Source organism: Pholis gunnellus, assembly GCF_910591455.1.
Source record: "Pholis gunnellus genome assembly, chromosome: 8".
In the NCBI taxonomy this organism is placed as follows: domain Eukaryota; kingdom Metazoa; phylum Chordata; class Actinopteri; order Perciformes; family Pholidae; genus Pholis; species Pholis gunnellus.
The window spans coordinates 18,971,583-18,988,968 of NC_136534.1; the positions used below are offsets into that span (position 1 = coordinate 18,971,583).

The window sequence follows — 17,386 nt, forward strand, 5'->3', positions numbered from 1 at the left end:
AATGCAAGATTGATCTCACTTTTTACTTTATTTTATGAATTTCAAAAAAAAATATATGTAACTTACATTTTCCATGCTTGCCGTTGCGCCTGCCAGACTGCTGACAAACACAGCGATTATTCACAATCTCGCTTCCCTTTACTAGGTGACCCAAATACAAAAGGACAAAAGAGCAGAATGGGTTAGGATAACACGCTGATACTCAGGCTCTGATTACATATAAACAGATGAGATGCTGTAATAGGGGCTTTTTTGTTCACTCTACACCTTTGATAATGCTGCTTTCAACTTCACAGTTACACAGTCTGGTGCGCTGTCTTCTGATGTTGACTGGATTTGCAGTGGTCAGCGGTTCTCCAACAGCAAAGACTACAACACAATTGATATCAAACTTGATAAAAAAAAAAAAGATTACGAATAATAATTTGATTTAATTAAGTAATGCAAATGCCAAAACTCGAAAAAGAATAAGCCACTCTTGTTAAAAATGTGTTTTAAACATTAATCTCACAAACCATCTGTGAATTTGCTGACAACCAATGATTCTGCATGTGTCTCAGGAACACCTTTAAGAAATGAGGAAAACAAATCACAAAATAAAACGCACACGATGTTATTTTATACTTTTCTAACCCTGTACATTGTCTCATTCTGATAAAGTATACAATACCTTGGCTGTGATCAGTAAATACAAGCGGTACAAGAACCAACAGCAAAAACCTCCTTGAGCCCATGTTGTAGTTAAGCCAGTCCAATACAGTCAGTCCAGGTAAAGAAATCGTGCATGTGCGCTACCTTCAGCCCCAGTGAGGGAATGAAATGGTTGTTGTTGTTGTGGCGCTTTATAAAGGATGGTGTTGATGTCGGAAATTTTAGCCGTGGCACATTCATCAACTGCCAGGTATATGAAGCATGAAGCCTGCCCAACCTGCACCTTTCACAGTGGGTGACTGTGAATAAGAGGAAACATGTACCTTTGCCAAAAAGACTGATTGCTGTTGTCAGTAATGGCTCAGCGACATGAGAAGTTTAAGGACCCACATGACACTGACTTTCACTAAAAGAACATTTGGATGCCAGATGTGCCCGTGTTTTGAGTTTCAAGAGGAACTTTTCTCACATGGTCTTGTTATGTGATCTTACTTTGAGTAGTTAGGTGTGTCAATGCTTTCTCACGTTGAGACACAGCCGAGATCAAATTTTGTCTCCGGTATGTATCTGTTACACTCAACACGAGGACACTGAGGTGTCAAAATTGAATTTAAGCTCTAACTTGGTTGCTGTATTGTGAATTATAAATGTCCTGCTATACAGGATTGGCCCACAATTAATCAAAATGATGTGTCAAAGTCTTCAGTTATCACATTTACGATCATGCTTGCTATAATCTAGACAACTGCCAGAACTGTAAGTACAGGGTATTGTATTATGTGTAATGACTGTTATGGGCAAAGCGAGACTTGTTCACCCTGCTAAAGTGACAGAAATGCAGCTCTTCGCTCACAAGCATGTCTGGGACCGAAACGAAAGCAGTCAACCAAAAGCAATAAATCTCTTGTGGACCTAATCTGTGTATGTGTACTCATAATGAACCTCATTGTTCAGTTTTGAAGCATATCAATGTAGCTCCGCATCAGTGACAATGCATCAATCTATCTTACTTAGTATCAGATCTGATCAATCAATCAAAGGGACACTAAAACACTTTTTCATATTTAATGCATTCTTCCATCTCTTACACAATCAGCCATCCTGAAGCATAATTCAAGTTCTGTAGCACAATCCTTCTATAAGAGGCTCAGAAGCATTTTAGTGTGAAGTAAAGCCTTTGGAAATGGTCTGATTGGCCATTACGTTGCAGATGAGATTAAACTTGAAGCACAAGCAACTTTAGATATATCTATACAACTTCACAAGCTACTGAAATACATCAATGTTTGCAACGCAGCCTCTCGCGTCAAAATCTGTTGCTGTTACAATACGTGGAGCAAAAAGGTACAAGGACAATAATGAGACATGTGACATGATAAAAGGCAAGTAAACAGTAATGGTCAATCAAAAACATTTGGTCATTCAAATTAACATATACAAAAGACACCAGACATCACAAGAGTAAATAAAGCCATTGCCAAATAAACGTAACTTAGTGAAACCAAAATGATGAATTACAGCAATGTTCTGGTAAGGGCAGTTCTTGTATCTCATTTTTTTTTTTTTAACCAGACATATCCTAGCACCTAAAGAGCCAAAGTCTCACAACCTTTTCCAAGTAATTCCTGTTCCAGTCGCCTCAGGCAGAGAATGCATTTTGTCGAAGAAAAGAAAAAGAAGATATCCGTCTGTATTCTGAGGTAAATTGGGCTTTTATAGTCTCTTGAGGGCTGCAGGCAAAAGGATGAGATCTGGGGCACAGTTATAAATAACGTTTTTAATCAAGTGCAGCAACTTAAGTTTTGACCTACAGACGCTGTATAACTGACATCCAGTGTCATTTCACTGTCTGGCTCTGACCCACATGGATGACAGACAGGGAGTTCCCCTCATCATATTCATCAGCAGTGGACTGAAATAACCCTTTAAATGGAAAAACACGTTGAAAACCAAAAGCTAGTGGAACAGATGATAACGGGGAATTGAGGTAAGACTTTGTCTCTCTATACCATAGCACATTTAATTGTTTGACTGTATCATAAACACAAAAAATAACCTTTATGGTCCCATTATCAGTAACAGTGGTCATCAACCCTGGCCATGAAGAGGACTTGCACTAATAATTTGAGCAGCTCTTAGCCCCAAGTAACTGATTTGATCCATCATACAAGTGTTAATAAGCTGATTGTGATGTTCTCTGGGAACAGGGATGAGGACCACTGTGGTAGTGTAATTTTTTTGTGCCCTTATTGCTCAGTTCTCTGCAGGCTTGTCCAGCATGGACTTGAGATGGGCGTGCAGGGGTCCGCACACAGCCTGGTAGCCCTGAGGGGTCAGGTGAAGGTAATCGTACATGTCATGATGGGAGATGCTACCATTGGAGTGGACGAAGCCCGGGTCCACGTTGAGGAAAGAGGCGTGGGGGAGTGACAATACAGCCTCCTGGACCAGCTCGTTCACCTTGGCATTTCGCTCCCGCAGAGGATTTGGCGATTTACCTCTGGGCAATACACCCTGGAAAACAGATGTATGGGTGTTATTGTTTGTATAGACACAGCATGTTGACATGTAGCTCCATTTCAGTTTTTTAAATGTTAACAAACGGCCCAAATAGCCTATTGTTTACATAATCTCACAAAGCTGAGATGGAACTAAAAGGGATGGCGTCACTGTGCAGTCTGATGGTTGCGTGAACTTCATTTGTCATTTTTAATGCCCACACAGGTGAGTAGGTAAACACTTCCGTTAAGGAATGAATCAGAAAAAAAGACCTACAAGTACAAGTGTCCGGGCATGTGGGAGCTTGTTCTTGATGACTTGGACAATAGCCATGATGCCTTCACAGATGTGTTCAGCAGTCTGACCATGATTGTTAGTTCCTACCCACAGCACCACAACCTATAACAAAAAAGGAGAAGGGAATGCTTGACTGAGCACATGTCAGGAATAGTTTAGGGTCAGTACACTTGGAATTTTGATTTTTATCATAAATATAAGCACAATGAGTCTACTGTGCGAGTAATCAAGCACAATCGTGTTCTCTATATTTGGCAGTGATATGCACCTTTGGGCTGATGTTATCCAGCTCGCCGTTGCTCAGTCTCCACAGCACATGTTGTGTTGCATCACCGCCCACCCCAAAATTGAGGGCATGGAGAGGGGAGAACAGCTGCCGCCATATCTGTAGACAAACCACAACAAAGCGTCCACGAGTTGAAAACCAAAGTTCACACTATTTGAAAGCGTGCATAGATGATAGATGATGAGAACAAGACACACTATCAAAACTCTGTATACAGAACCAGACACAGTCATATGTGTGATTTATGTTTTACCCCAAACTGGTGCATGAGCTGAACAAGAGAGTCCCCAACAAACAGGACATCGGGTTCTTTGTCTTTGCTGTCAGACACGAAGCGGTTGTGCTACAAAATAAAAACAAATATACAGACTTAGAAATCAACTACATGATACATTCAGACACACAAAAGTACCTATTGTATCTGTTGTGATTTAGATATTGAAATTGGAAACATTAGCTTGAATACAAGAAAGTAGATTTCATCAGTGGATCTAATATCCCCATGCCAATCTAATGAAAAACTATAAAAAAAAAACCTTTTTTATCAACTGTCTACAAATGCATTATGTATCCCTTTTGTTATAGTCACAAAACTGAACATTAGCGACAGTGCAGACTGGGAAAACCTGGCTGTTATTCTGTAGCTATGTAAAACCTAGAGGAGTAACAGAAAACTCAAGAGCAATATTGTTTCACACACCAGAGACATCCATCGTCCATCTCCCTGGGTGTCTACACAGGGAGTGGGTGTGGCGGCTGGGTTTGGGTCTTCAGCACTCATGACTTGGCTCTATCTGTGTTGGGAAAGCAATCACGGAGGGTTGTTGGTACTGTTTTGCAACGGAAACAAACCGATAATCCACAGACTATAGCTGTAACTGCTAGCTACATTTAAGGAGGTTGGTAGAATTAGCCTCAGTAGCTAGCCTACATGCTGAAACACAAGATAGATGTATAGCTAGTTTAACAGAGATACCGGACACACAGGGAACGCAGGTTGTTATTAACGTTAAATCATGCGAAAGGGGAAGAACGAGCTGTATACAGCGGCTACATTTAGAGATATTAATGAACATAGGTTACCATGAAATCAAAAAATCGTCATCTCCCAATTCAGTTTCAGGAAGTACATTTTCACTATAGTTGCCAATACCATTGTTGTCCATGGGCAACAACATATATGTTTACGTGTATTTTAGAATTGTGCGATACTTAATTAGTAATATATGCTTAACGTCCGATTACAGAACATACCTGATAAAGAAATGACAAATCAAACATTGTTCAAGTGAAGGAGAATATAAAAGATGAGACAGCTTTACCTACTCGTCGTTGAAAGTGGACTCGCCCAGCTCGTTAGTGTTCGCGGGAGTTGCTGCTGCGCAAAGAAACGCATATACTACGACATGTTGCTGAGCAACGACAGATTTACAAGTGGGAAAAAAGCGAGTGTCGGTAAGTAGCGCTGTTAATTTACGCTTTTAGGTTTGTGTAAAATAATGTTTCTTGACAGATGTACTGTTTGTCTCGCATGACATGTACTTAAAGTTAATGTTAGTGCTGTGTTTCTTATCAGCGACAGCTAAATACTACACAGTCATACACCTGTGCTGCACTTATTAAAAGAGCACCTGGTGATTGACGTTATTATCACCTGTTAACTAACCACATAACGAGCTATTAAAGCTAACAGCTAGGCTACATTAACTGACTTGTTCTTGATCTCTGACTAAGTGAGAAGATTCAAACGTTTTGTTGGCCTTTAGTCAAAATGTGCAATATTTATTTAGTGGATATCTGGGGTTTTTTGTGACAGTATGAATATTTCATTTAGTTAAGGCCATTTTATACGGTACGCGTGGAATATATGTGTTGGAAATAGTGGCTTTAAAAATATTTACATCCACTGCAACTTAAGGACAGTTTCTCTGGTTATTTATTTAAAGTTTCCATGCCTGAAAAACGTTTGCGGGCCAATTTGAATATTTTGTGGAGATGTGAATTCTGCATTTTGACCAGAGACATTCTGATATCAGCTCTGTCCATCATGGGAAGTTGATTACATATGTGCTCAGTGGAGAGGGGACAGATCAGCCCAGACCCACTGTAAGAAGGATCATGATATTGTCCAGTTTTTATGAATCTAGTCAACAGTCAAAAAATCCCCAGAGACTGCGGTAAACCAACAGCTGTTCCAGTTTATATCATTTTATCAAGTTCATCTAAATGCCATCACCAGTTAAAGGATATGTGTGCACTATTGTCCGCACCTGTGCAATATCGTGAACTACAAAATTAGCATTTATTTATGTTCTCAAAGTATGGCTAACTGGGTCTGAAGAACAGCAAATATCGGAGTGTGTGTATTTTATGGGCCTTATCACAGAGCACAAGCTGCTGCGATACATAAACAATAAAGAGGTCAATCAGCACTGCCGTGTTATACATTGCACTCTATGGAAAAGGACCTGGAGGCAGGTATCACTCACATTATGAGGATCCTCAGTTGAAGCAGTTAATGATCACGTTAAGTGTTTACCCGTACATTTCAACTATTGTCTATCTCTGGTAAACAATCCACACATCTATTAAGAAAAATACCACACTTTAAGTATCTATGATCCAAAATGTCACGGCCCACACAATGCTCAACATTTGTATTCAACCACTGTCGATGAAAAAGTTGCCCAGCTGTCTTGTTCTCTATTTCCTACAGACTTAAACATTTCAGAATCCGGTGCAGCACAAGCCACGGGTGTGGCAGGGCTGTTTCAGACAAAGAAAAGATGTTTTCAACAAATGACAGAATGAAACGACTGAGGAGCCGCAAGGAGAGGAGTCAGATGAGAGCTGGCGGGAAAGAAGCCTCCAAGTCCAAAGCACATCACCATCATCACTGCCGTCGCCAAAGGAGTGAAGACATGGCGTATTTCCAGAACTGCTGTCATAGTAGCTGTCATTGTGCTTCAAGGAGAAATGAGAAATTTCCAAACGTCATTCCTGCAGCACAAGAGCCGAGTATAATCACGGACAGTCGCCTGATAGGACACCACGGCCTGTTCAACCACGAGGTGAAGTCTATCGACATAGAGCGCTTGTTAGGTGAGCAGAGGAAACTGGGGAAAAGTGGACGGCAAGGACAAGAAAAGAACAATTCTACTTCACATCCATCGTCAACATCTCACGTTCCTTCTCCGTCCGTCGCTCATGATTTATTGGGTGCTGATACTTATGAGGTTCTGCCATTTAAAGAAAAAACAGCCCATGATGATTGCCGGAAGAAAGAGGAGAAAATCAGTCAGGGATCAGATCTTACACCGGGGCAGAGACCGCAGAAGAAGCTCGATGTTTCATCTGAAAGTTTTAAAAGCGTCTCGCCATCTAAACACAGCTCATTGGATGTAGTGATAATCAAGAGCAAGAAGACAAGCCCTCTCATGTCTGAAAAGGGCAAAGAGTCCCAGCTGACTCCCACTGTCGTCAAAGAAAATGTGAAGACATTAAACAAGAAGGCAAAGGGACACATGAATTCTACTGTGGAGCACACCCCAAAGAACCAGGATTCTCCGGTCCACCAAACACCAGCTCATGGTCTCAGCCCAAGCCCAGTTCTGCTCTCCAGCTCAGACACTGTCGACAGCTTTGACATCCAGCGCCGGAGACAAGACGCTCGCTGCACTTCTAAGTCCGTTAGTGCAGTGGCAGCAGGTTTGTGTGACTGTCTGCAGTTCCCACTTCTGAGGAGAAGAAACCTGGTGGCAGAGAGCAGGGAGGTGCTGTTGAAAGCTCTACGGGAGAGGCACGGACCCCGGCTTCAGGAGAACCTCCTTGAGGTGCAGCGAGGCCTCAGCTTTGGTGTCGCTCCAACAAAGAAAGTCCAGGATCAGGAGCCGACTATGATGGATGAGCTGTTGCCTCCAGGTAGGCACGGAAATACTAGACAACTCTGATTCTCATTATAAACATAACAAACAGTGATTTGTGAAACATTAGGGTTGTTTTTAAGTGATAACTCAATGTCACTGTATGTTTTATCATAATTGAGATATGGTAGTTAAGTTCTCATAATAGTAATAACACATTTTACCAACATTATTGATGTTAAAAACCTAAACCTTTTACTATGAGTTTTTGACTTCTTCAGTATTGGTATTAATAACAACTTTACCTCAATATTGATAATACCTTAAAAGAAGTTATGTTTACATTCAGTGTTATTCACATTGAGTGTATCTTTAAGGCCTGACAAATGCATTTTTTTCTGTGTAAAACATTTGCAAAGCAGATTTTAAACCGTTCATCGTTTCCATCTGTGTTCACTAGCTTTCTGTCTTCTTCTTCGTTGCCTTTATTGGCGCATTACAAGCCCAATGTCATAAATGTATCACCGCAAACTGTCAATTGTTCACAATAGCAGGAGTGTATTGCATGTTCTTCATGCTCTGCAGTTTTTCAGCTGTGTCTCCTTTTTGGTGCAATAGCATTTCAAGCTGACACGGCGAGTCAGCCATGTTATGACAGCCAGAAAACCACATCTTTCAAAATGATGGGAAGTAGACCTTTAAACCGGAAGTCCAGGCCACAGCCACGCCAAAACCTGGAGCAGGTAAGATCTTAAAGTTACTTTCTTAGTTTAGTTCATTTCACATATGGTCCAGCTCTTAGCCTTCCATTTAGTAATCCACAGATAATTTATTTCATAACTCTGGTAATAAAATGTGTTCTGGTTTTCATGTAAAGACTGCTGATTGGTTCACAAGCCCGGTGGAAACCTCTGTCAGCCTGTTGGATGATATCCTCAGACCTATTAGCTCTCCTCGGTTCTGCATGGAGTTTGAGCCCTCTCGAGGTACAACCAGTGACCATTTGTTCTCTCCCACCTCCTGCTGGGAAGAAAAGGCCTCAGTATCTCAGCACTGGGAAGACGGCTTCAACAAGCCAAAGAACAACAAGGCTGTTATGTTTGATTCCTTTGAAAACAGCTTTTTGAACCACACCAGAGCAGTTCCAGAGAGGAGCAGTGGGTCTCAATACAGTAGCAGCAACATCCCGCCTTTCTTTCCTTCTCAGACACAGCTGCCAGAGAGACGTTCAGCAGAGCCAATGCACTTCCCCCACGAGAAAGACCCATTTGAAACTGACAGATACTCTTACGCTCCCTCCTTCTCTGCTCAAATTCACCATCCTCTGCAGAGCTTGCAACCTTTGAGCCAGTTCAGTCATCCTTCAACTCACCCTCCCCTCAGGTCCCACCACACTGACATGACCCATTACCCACCATCTCACGCCCTAGAAAGAGACCCGGCAGCCCCCCTTTCTTCTTTCCCGAGCCCTGAACACTGGTCCTTCCCTCCTATGAGACTGTACTAATGTGTTGTGAAGCGCTGCATAGAAACATGCTTGTGAACATTTATTAATTAAAAAATACAATGCTGTCTTAATTCATACCATCAAGATTTTTTTTTTGTTCACAGTCAGCGAAATGACATGTAGTGTGCTCATATTTGACTAAAAACACAATATTAAATGTAACAGTAATAGCAGGAATCTCAAGAGTTACCTCTTTTTCTTTTGTCCTATGTGCAGCGGAGATATAGAAACCCATGATTATGTATCGTTTGCATCTTTGGAAAAAAAATGTATATGCAGAACTGTACACATATCTTCTTTAACACAAGCGTTATAATGGGAATTTCTTTACAGACCAATCGTTTTAACCAAGAATGTGCTATTGTGAAAGCTATTTGATATTGTGTATGTGGGCCACATTTAAATGCAATTAAACACATTTGTACAATTCGTGCAATAATATAAAAGACGTGCAAAATCAAACCGTGCTAAATGTTTAATTAAACTGAGCATAAGATATTTAAATAACATTTCTGATTCATGCTCGTAAAAATTATTCGTCTTACAGTTCATCACAATTACACCACATTAAATGACCCTCTCCCAGCAGCAGAACATGCGATTATTCATTTAATGTCTTGACAATCACAAATGAAATTGCCAAATCTTTTTAAGGTAGTAAGTAAGTTTCATCCGTTGTGCGAGTCTCAATGTTTCCGGTTTCTTCTTCTGTCTCTAGTCTGCTCCCGCTTCTCACTGCCCGACGTAGCTGATTCCAAAACAGCTCTTGGGCCTGTGTGGGGTTAGTGCAGTCTGAGCCAGGCCACTGCAGATAAGTCTTTTTTAACATGACTTTCCTCATGCGGTGATAGGACGACACCTGCCTCTGAGAGATTTCCTCCAGAAACACGAGCAGGAGAACGTCCCGGTGCTCATCAAAGAGTCGGTAGCTGGCCAGTTGGATTTCCAGAGAGCACCACTCACTTCTTAGGAAATTCCTGCTCACCACACAAATAGTCTTCCGGCTGTTATACACAGCAGAGACGATGTTGTCCACAATGTCACGGCCCAGCTCAAAGTCCCTGTGATGTAGGCAAAGTTTAAAAGACGATCCATTTCCCTCCAGGTTGGGCATTAACTGCTCCATGACCCATTGTTCATCGGAGGAATTGTAGGAAATGAATGCATCATATTCGCAATTCTCGTCCTTTTCTCTGAGTGTGCGCCACTGCTCACTAAACCAGGCACGGAACACATAGTAGCCGTACTTCATTTTCCAGTAGAGTTTGACATAAAGTAAAGGAGTTACTGTGAACAGAAAGATCACAACTGCTGTGCTTAAGAATAGGTACTTTCCTAGATCTATATAACAAACTTTGGTGTCAAAGTTGTAGAATTTGAGTTTTGCATCGTTTGGGCACGGCAGATTGTAGAGATAGACCACCTGGACACGTGGGTTTTCTACTGTCCAGTTTTGCAGTAAGCTGTTCTTGCAGGTGCAGCTTAAAGGAGTATTGCGTATGTCAAGGTAGTTGAGGTTTGGTAAACTTTGTAGTGCATCAACAGGCATGCTCTGCATAACATTACGGTTGAGCTGCAGTGTGCGTAACTTTGTGAGATTGCCAAAAACCTCCTTTGAGAAGTTCTGAATGCCCATATTTTCTACAATCAATTTGGTCAGATTTCTCAGATTTTTAAAGACACCTGGTTGTAGGTTTGTCACCCCAACACAGCAGTTATCCAATGTGATGAAGTGTAAGCCTGTCAGATCATCGAAGGCATCGGGTGCAAGATGATAGATGTTATTGTTGGTGAGATACAGAGATTTCAGTGAGTGGAGGCCACGGAGAAAAGTGCTGGGTAAAACAGTGAGGCCAAAGGGCCGCTGGCCATCCAGCTTCAGATCACTGAGTCTGCTGAGGTTTATGAAGGGTGAAATGATCTCGTTGTTGAGGAAGCGAATCTGATTACTTTGCAAATCCAGCACTGTCAGTGTGTCTTGAAATGCACGATAGAGGGAACTGTCAATCTGTTTCAGGTTGTTTCCATCTAGATAGAATTTGGACAGACTTTTTAGTCCATCAAGGCCAGATGACTGAAAATAAGTGATCTTATTACCTCCGAGGTCCAGTGTAGTCAGATTCCTCAGACTGAGAAAGGTCCCATTAAAAATGACAGATATGCGATTGTTCCGCAGGTTAAGGATTTTGAGGTTGTGATTATCTTCAAAGGTGTGTTCGAACAAATCCGTTAAAAGGTTATTGTCCAAACGTAGTGTCTCAAGCCTTGTTAGCCCTTTGAGAGCTTTAATATCAAGATAAGCAATTGTGTTTATGTTAAGCTCCAGCGTCTTGACATTTGGTGCATAATTGAAAGCATAAGCACCGACTGAGAGGATGCGGTTGTAACGATAGCTCAGCTCCTCCAGATTATTCAAATGTACTATACTTTGTGTTTTACAGGATTGGAGGGAGGTGAGATGGTTATGCTCTACATTGATACTCTTTATATATTTCTGTTTATTGAGGAACTCCAGACAACCTGTGCTTTTCAGGTTGTTGCGGGATAGATCCAAAGTCCCTGTGATGTTAGGACAATAGTGCAGTGTGTCATTTGTTAGATTCTCAATCCCATTAACACCCAGGTCTAACTTTGTAATCCGTTTCACTTTTATACTTAACAATCTGCATAGCTCCATGAGCAGGTCGTCATTGTTTAGACCTGTGCCAGAGAAATCCACGTGACCTGCGTTGACATTGCTGATGTTTAAAAGCTCCACTACCTTGACACTTGTTGAACGCAAACGCAGATAGTTTATATGCTTCAGATCAAGTCCTTGAAAAGCCATCGTATGGAGCATGGGATTGTATGACAAATCCAGCAGCTGGATGAACCCGAGAAACGAATCCTTACACCCTAATTTAAGCAGATTATTTCTACATATATATAATGTAATGAGGGATTTGGGTAGTGAAAAATTTGAATGGCTGAGAGAGGTCAAGTTGTTAAAGCAAAGATCTAGTACGCTCAGATTTCTTAGATGTGACACAGACTCGGCAATCCCTGAAAAATTTGACAGAAAGTTTTGTCTCATGATTAAAGTGGTCAGATTGAGAAGAGGGGAGAAAATCCCCTTGGGGAGCCACTTTAAAGTGTTGTTTGTCAGTGAGAGAAAGGTGAGGCTGCGTAGGTCCTTAAACACAGAAGGGTTGAGCTCCGATATGTTGTTAAAGGACAAATTGAGAGACTTAAGTTGATGCAAGTCTTGAAAAGCAAATTTATCGATGAGCCTCAAGTGATTATGATCTATTCTGAGGTCTTGAAGGTTTGGTAGGTGAACAAAGCTCTTGTTGGGAATGTGCCAAATAGGATTAATGGAGATGGTGAGATTGATGGCAGATCGTGGCAGGTCCTTGATAATAGCAGGCATGTTCTTTTCCTTGCGACGGACGCAGTTGAAATTGTGTCGATTTGAGTACGGGTCTTCAATGCAGTTCTTGAAGCTGTAACCACTGATGAGTTGAACAGCGCCAAGGACGACTGTCACTGACAACAGCTGATAAGTTACACTTGCCATCTTGTCTTGTTTCAGATCAGAGAGATAGTCCTTCTGAATGACTTTAATCAGTTCCTTTGTTGGTTTGTTTGAGTACGATGTGGCAAATGTCTGTGAAGGAGGCCTCTTGTTAATCAACTGAACAGGTGCAGGAATCTGAGGAAAGAGAGCAGAATTTATATCACTCGTCATGTTCGGTCACTTGCACTTTCAAACCACGTTTCTATCTTTCAAAGCAGACCAATCTTAATACAGAGCTGCTACCACAACCCTTAGATTCAAATCACCATTCATACTGTACATGTTGTAATATTCACATTGGTAAGACTTGTTTACAATGTTAGAACTATGAGATAACAAATACCCTTTTTGGATGCTTAACAATGCTTGATTGTGATTGGTCCATATGCGGATAGAGATTTTCGGTGCAATCTCAGTGGGTGTGAAGTTCGCCTTCTTGCAAGACAGCCAAACTGTGTGTCACTGGTATGTTAAATATGTTCTTTGAGCTATAGTACATTGCCTGGAGTAATTTTACCTCGGCGATTTGTTAAACACACTTCATTAAAACTTTATAATGAAAACTCATCACATCTGTCTTGGTTGGCCTAATCTTTCCACTTCCAACAATAACCAACTCTGGTTTGGTCAAAATAACGTCTTTATTCACAGAGCTAGATGTGAAAATATGATGGCTTTATCCCTGTTGTCGCTCTCTGCTGTTTACTGGACTCCGTGCTATCAATAGCTCGCTCAACACTCTGTCGCTAAACGAGTTTATCTCTGAACTAGCCTTGACTTCACTGATATAGGTTCCAATATGAGTGAAGATTCAACAACTGGATTTCAATTTTTTGTCTAAAATTTGTTCAGAAACAGATTTTGGTGGTGTTGGAAGAGTTGGAGTGTCTGCGAAATTATGAGTTCCTTCTACATGGACTGCCAGGGTCTTTTGGTACAAAAAACACCATATAGCTGCTCCGCAGAACAATAAAAGAAAATGACTAAAAATTTAAATGTAACCTTGAAGGACCCACGCTTTGTGGCTGAGGCAACAAGCTTTGGGTCTTTCGTAAGACTGCGCCTGCAGGATGTGAACGTACTGAAACGTCTTTATCTGACTTTGCATCTGTCTTGTGGTATGGTCTAAATCACTAACGGACAGTAAAGTCAAATATGCCAGAGAAACAGCCTCAGAGAAGGCATGGACACAAGTACATACAGTATAGCAGCTTACCTCTCAGTGACACTAATGCCTACCATACACTAGAGGACTTTGAAAAGACTGACACCCTTTCATATCTAAAGACAATGTGTCATAAGTCACAGAATGTTTTGTCAAAGACTATAAGATTTTGCAAAGACTGGGGATGTTGAAGGGTCAGTATTTGCTACTGACCAGAGATCATTTCCCACCGGCTTCTGATGGAAATTTACAAAAAGAAAACTGCTAATGAAAGAAGTGCCCGTTAACGTCATTGAATTTCCCTATTTGCGTTATGACCAACATAAAACCAGAGCAGAGACTGAAAGGGAAATGCTACTGAGAAAGACAATCGAGGAAGGGTCTCCTGGTGAGGGAAGAATGTGCCCTCAGAGCCAAGCAGACTACTGGAACCATTAAGATGAACGTTCACAGACCATATTCAAGGGGGAAAAAATCATCATCCCTACCTCACTGCAAGCAGGTCACATAGAATGATGCCCCATCTGTTTGTGAAGACTGACCTTTTAACACGAAGGAGCCTATGATAGTCCACAAGATCCTTGGCAGTCCATGGCAGTGACAGTCACGACTAACCTGCGCACAAGGAAGATTAAAAGATTAAAGTCGCAGTAGACTATTAGCAGGTTTTTCAAGTTTGACAAGCTATACAGCCTCAAAGCCACTGTTGTGATACACAGTTTGAAAGCAGCTTTCTCCATACACGGCACACCTCAGACCTCAGCATGTTTTGGCATTGAATGTTTCTGCAAACCACGGATATTACGTTGAGTGGGAATGTTTTTTCTTTTTTTTACATTGTTTTTGCATTTGGGCAGCGCGCTTGACGTATTACAGCGAGCGTCGTGCAGAGCAAGTGACGTAGTATATCGAGCGGCCATTGTTGAAAGTTACGTGGCATAACAATGAGTATAACGAGTGAGAAAGTACACTAAAAAGTGGGTTAAAGGTTTCACCAGGTTCCTGTAATAGTCTCTTGTCACAGAACCCAATAATGTCAACCTGAGGCATTGTTTTATTGCCGAGAAATCTGAACTTCGTACAAGAATAACTTCCTCTTTTAAGATGTTTTCATATCCCTTTTTCCTCTGTGGTTGTGTTCCTCGTGCACCTCCTGACATTTCTTCTACTTTGTTATATTACAGATCTTTTCTGGACATTATTGGCTAAACGCCAAATAATTTGGCCTGAAGAATACTTTTTAAAATAATGGACGACAGACAACTAAATTATTACGACATTTTGTCAATCGTTGTATGAGTAACAGCAGCATTAGTCAATAATCCTCGTACATTTTATGTTATAAACATCCTCCCATTATGTGTCCTACATTTATATGTACATTTACATACACTTTAAAGAAGGTATTCTTTAGTCTTAAACATCTGTTGTCCCAGAAACGTCCCCTGAAAATAACAGTGATAGTAGTCACCCTCTTATAATCTCACACACAAACTGTTACAATCTTTCACACTGTTAAGAAAAATACTTGCCAGTTGTTGATTAATATCATTATTTTGCCTTGACAGCCTCACCTGTTCAAGTGAATGTTGTTCACCTTGCCTCTTCCGAGAGCTGCTTGCGCTGCACCGTGGACATCTTGGATACACACTAAATCAGGAAGAGGAACATGGGTGCAACCCATTCTGTTCCTTTCAGTCACAACATCATAATCCCAAGAGTTTTTTTTTTTATTGAAATACTGTATACTGAATAAATATACATTAGTTAATTAAACATAAGTAAATTACTCCTTTAATATGATACTAGATGAATACATGATATACATTATTGAATAACATTGTGTGCAAGAAAAGTAGTTTTCAGGTATAATTTAATTCCAAAATGAATGAGAGTAAATTCACCACAGATTTACTGTAAGATAAATGTCATTGTCCTTCATTTCTTTCTTCTTCACTGGTCTGTTACGTAACAATTTAATCACAGTTAGTCAGTGTCAGTGTTCAAGAGTTTTGGTGAAATATATCTATGATATATAGATTTTTTTAATTTTTAATTGTCGTCCATTTTAATTTTTAACCTGTTAAAAGTCTTCCTTGTTATTTTCCACATATTCTTTATTTGTATTTGTTTAAGTTATAATCAACGTCCAGTCTTTTCATCCTCTCCTCTTCTGCTCCCGTGCCATCTGACACAGTCCACACTGCGGCAGGCAGGCTATGATGACCCAGTCGTTACACACCGAGCCCTGGGAAGAAGCACGTGGGACAGTTAACTGGTGACACACATCAGTTATCGCATGCACAAAAAACAAATTTTGTCTCTCCTCCTGAGGTTCGTGTATGGCCCCTGAAACGGTGGTCTTGCGGTGTAGACGGTCCGGGGCTTAATCCATAAACAGGAGGGCAAAGGCAAGGCCACAACTCTTATACCCAGTCTGACATCACTCTTGCACCAGAGCCCAGTTTCAGTGCTGATATGACATGACAAATGGCCAAACAATGGCCTTTTGGGTAGGTGCAGTCATCTTATCCTGTAAAGACAAAACCCAGGTGTTTAGTTTTGGGGCGTATCAACTTTCAATCAGCACTCAGTAATTGAAGAACAAAGTGGGCATATCGTGCATATTTGTATTTCATCAACTTGTAAACCAGGTTTTATCTTTATCGCAGGCGTGGTGTGTTTACACACTGTGGGTCCAATTCTAGTAATGGGAAAATAATAGTAGATGTAATAATAATGTAGAATAATAGAAAATGAGCTGGGACCCTCAAGCAGAGTCGAAATAGGTTTTGTACTCTTGTGCGACGATGCATCTTTTGACATTGGTACACATTGAATTTGTATAGTATGTCCAGATGTACACATGGCTCTGCAGAGAACACTGGTTAACAACACAAAAGACTCCTTAGTTAAACTACAACTATTAGACCCCGTCATAATTATAACAGTCTTAATTGAGTTAATGTACAACAACAACATTAAAGAAGTATTAAACTGAATCAATACAAATTCCACAAGATAACTTGAGTTGACTCAAAACAAAATGCAAAGTAACCAGAGACAATACAACATATGTTACGTTTTCAAGATTCAGGTTGTCAACATATTTAAATAATACATTTGCAAATATACACAAAACAAATCCAACGAATCAATATCTAACACAAATAATGAAATCAAAATAAACAGATACACACACAGTTAAATTAATTAATTACAATTTAACAAACTACAAATAGTATGAAACACAAACGAGATGTAATGCAAAAAGAATTAGCATAATAGTATGATGGAACACATTACAAGTTTACTCATTTCTATGTTGGTCTCGGCCTGCCCAAGATCAACGAAGTCCCAGTGATACATTACAGAATTGAATGAAAAGAACCACTATGCTATAGTAGTACCGATGCTGGTCATTAGTACGCTCAAACAGCTGTATATATTGTTCTAAACATTTAGAAACGAGTTGCTGCTGAACACTGGAGACACAAGGTCCTATTTCACAGCTTAAAAAGCATTCTTCAAATTGTTTTGTCACCTTGATACTTCATGACTT

At 40.5% G+C, this 17,386-nt stretch overlaps 2 protein-coding genes across 4 annotated transcripts; both read right to left on the reverse strand.

The window, feature by feature from the left end:
• Positions 1 to 1,712: 1,712 nt before the first annotated feature.
• On the reverse strand, positions 1,713 to 5,055 carry pafah1b3 (platelet-activating factor acetylhydrolase, isoform Ib, gamma subunit). 2 transcript variants are annotated; one of them, XM_079164750.1, is made up of 6 exons: positions 4,988 to 5,055; positions 4,434 to 4,527; positions 3,987 to 4,076; positions 3,716 to 3,832; positions 3,427 to 3,549; positions 1,713 to 3,165 (listed from the first exon to the last, which is right to left on the reverse strand). In XM_079164750.1, exons 2-6 carry the CDS (start codon positions 4,512 to 4,514, stop codon positions 2,905 to 2,907), a joined length of 672 nt encoding a protein of 223 aa, XP_079020876.1. In that variant the 5' UTR covers positions 4,515 to 4,527; positions 4,988 to 5,055; the 3' UTR covers positions 1,713 to 2,904. The 2 variants fall into 2 exon arrangements, with proteins under 2 accessions (XP_079020876.1, XP_079020875.1); XM_079164749.1 differs by lacking the exon at positions 4,988 to 5,055 and adding an exon at positions 4,817 to 4,851.
• Positions 5,056 to 9,233: 4,178 nt separating this feature from the next.
• On the reverse strand, positions 9,234 to 15,466 carry tlr21 (toll-like receptor 21). 2 transcript variants are annotated; one of them, XM_079165200.1, is made up of 3 exons: positions 15,399 to 15,466; positions 14,367 to 14,439; positions 9,234 to 12,794 (listed from the first exon to the last, which is right to left on the reverse strand). In XM_079165200.1, exon 3 carries the CDS (start codon positions 12,657 to 12,659, stop codon positions 9,753 to 9,755), a length of 2,907 nt encoding a protein of 968 aa, XP_079021326.1. In that variant the 5' UTR covers positions 12,660 to 12,794; positions 14,367 to 14,439; positions 15,399 to 15,466; the 3' UTR covers positions 9,234 to 9,752. The 2 variants fall into 2 exon arrangements, with proteins under 2 accessions (XP_079021326.1, XP_079021327.1); XM_079165201.1 differs by having other exon boundaries at positions 14,313 to 14,439; positions 15,399 to 15,450.
• Positions 15,467 to 17,386: the final 1,920 nt, after the last annotated feature.

Coding starts and splice junctions, on each gene's coding strand:
- pafah1b3 (XM_079164750.1), bottom strand. CDS start 4,514: ATGAGTGCTGAAGACCCAAACCCAGCCGCCACACCCACTCCCTGTGTA. Junction 4,077..4,433: donor ATGGACGATGGATGTCTCTG/GTGTGTGAAACA, acceptor TTTATTTTGTAG/CACAACCGCTTCGTGTCTGA. Junction 3,833..3,986: donor AGCTCATGCACCAGTTTGGG/GTAAAACATAAA, acceptor GTTTGTCTACAG/ATATGGCGGCAGCTGTTCTC.
- tlr21 (XM_079165200.1), bottom strand. CDS start 12,659: ATGGCAAGTGTAACTTATCAGCTGTTGTCAGTGACAGTCGTCCTTGGC.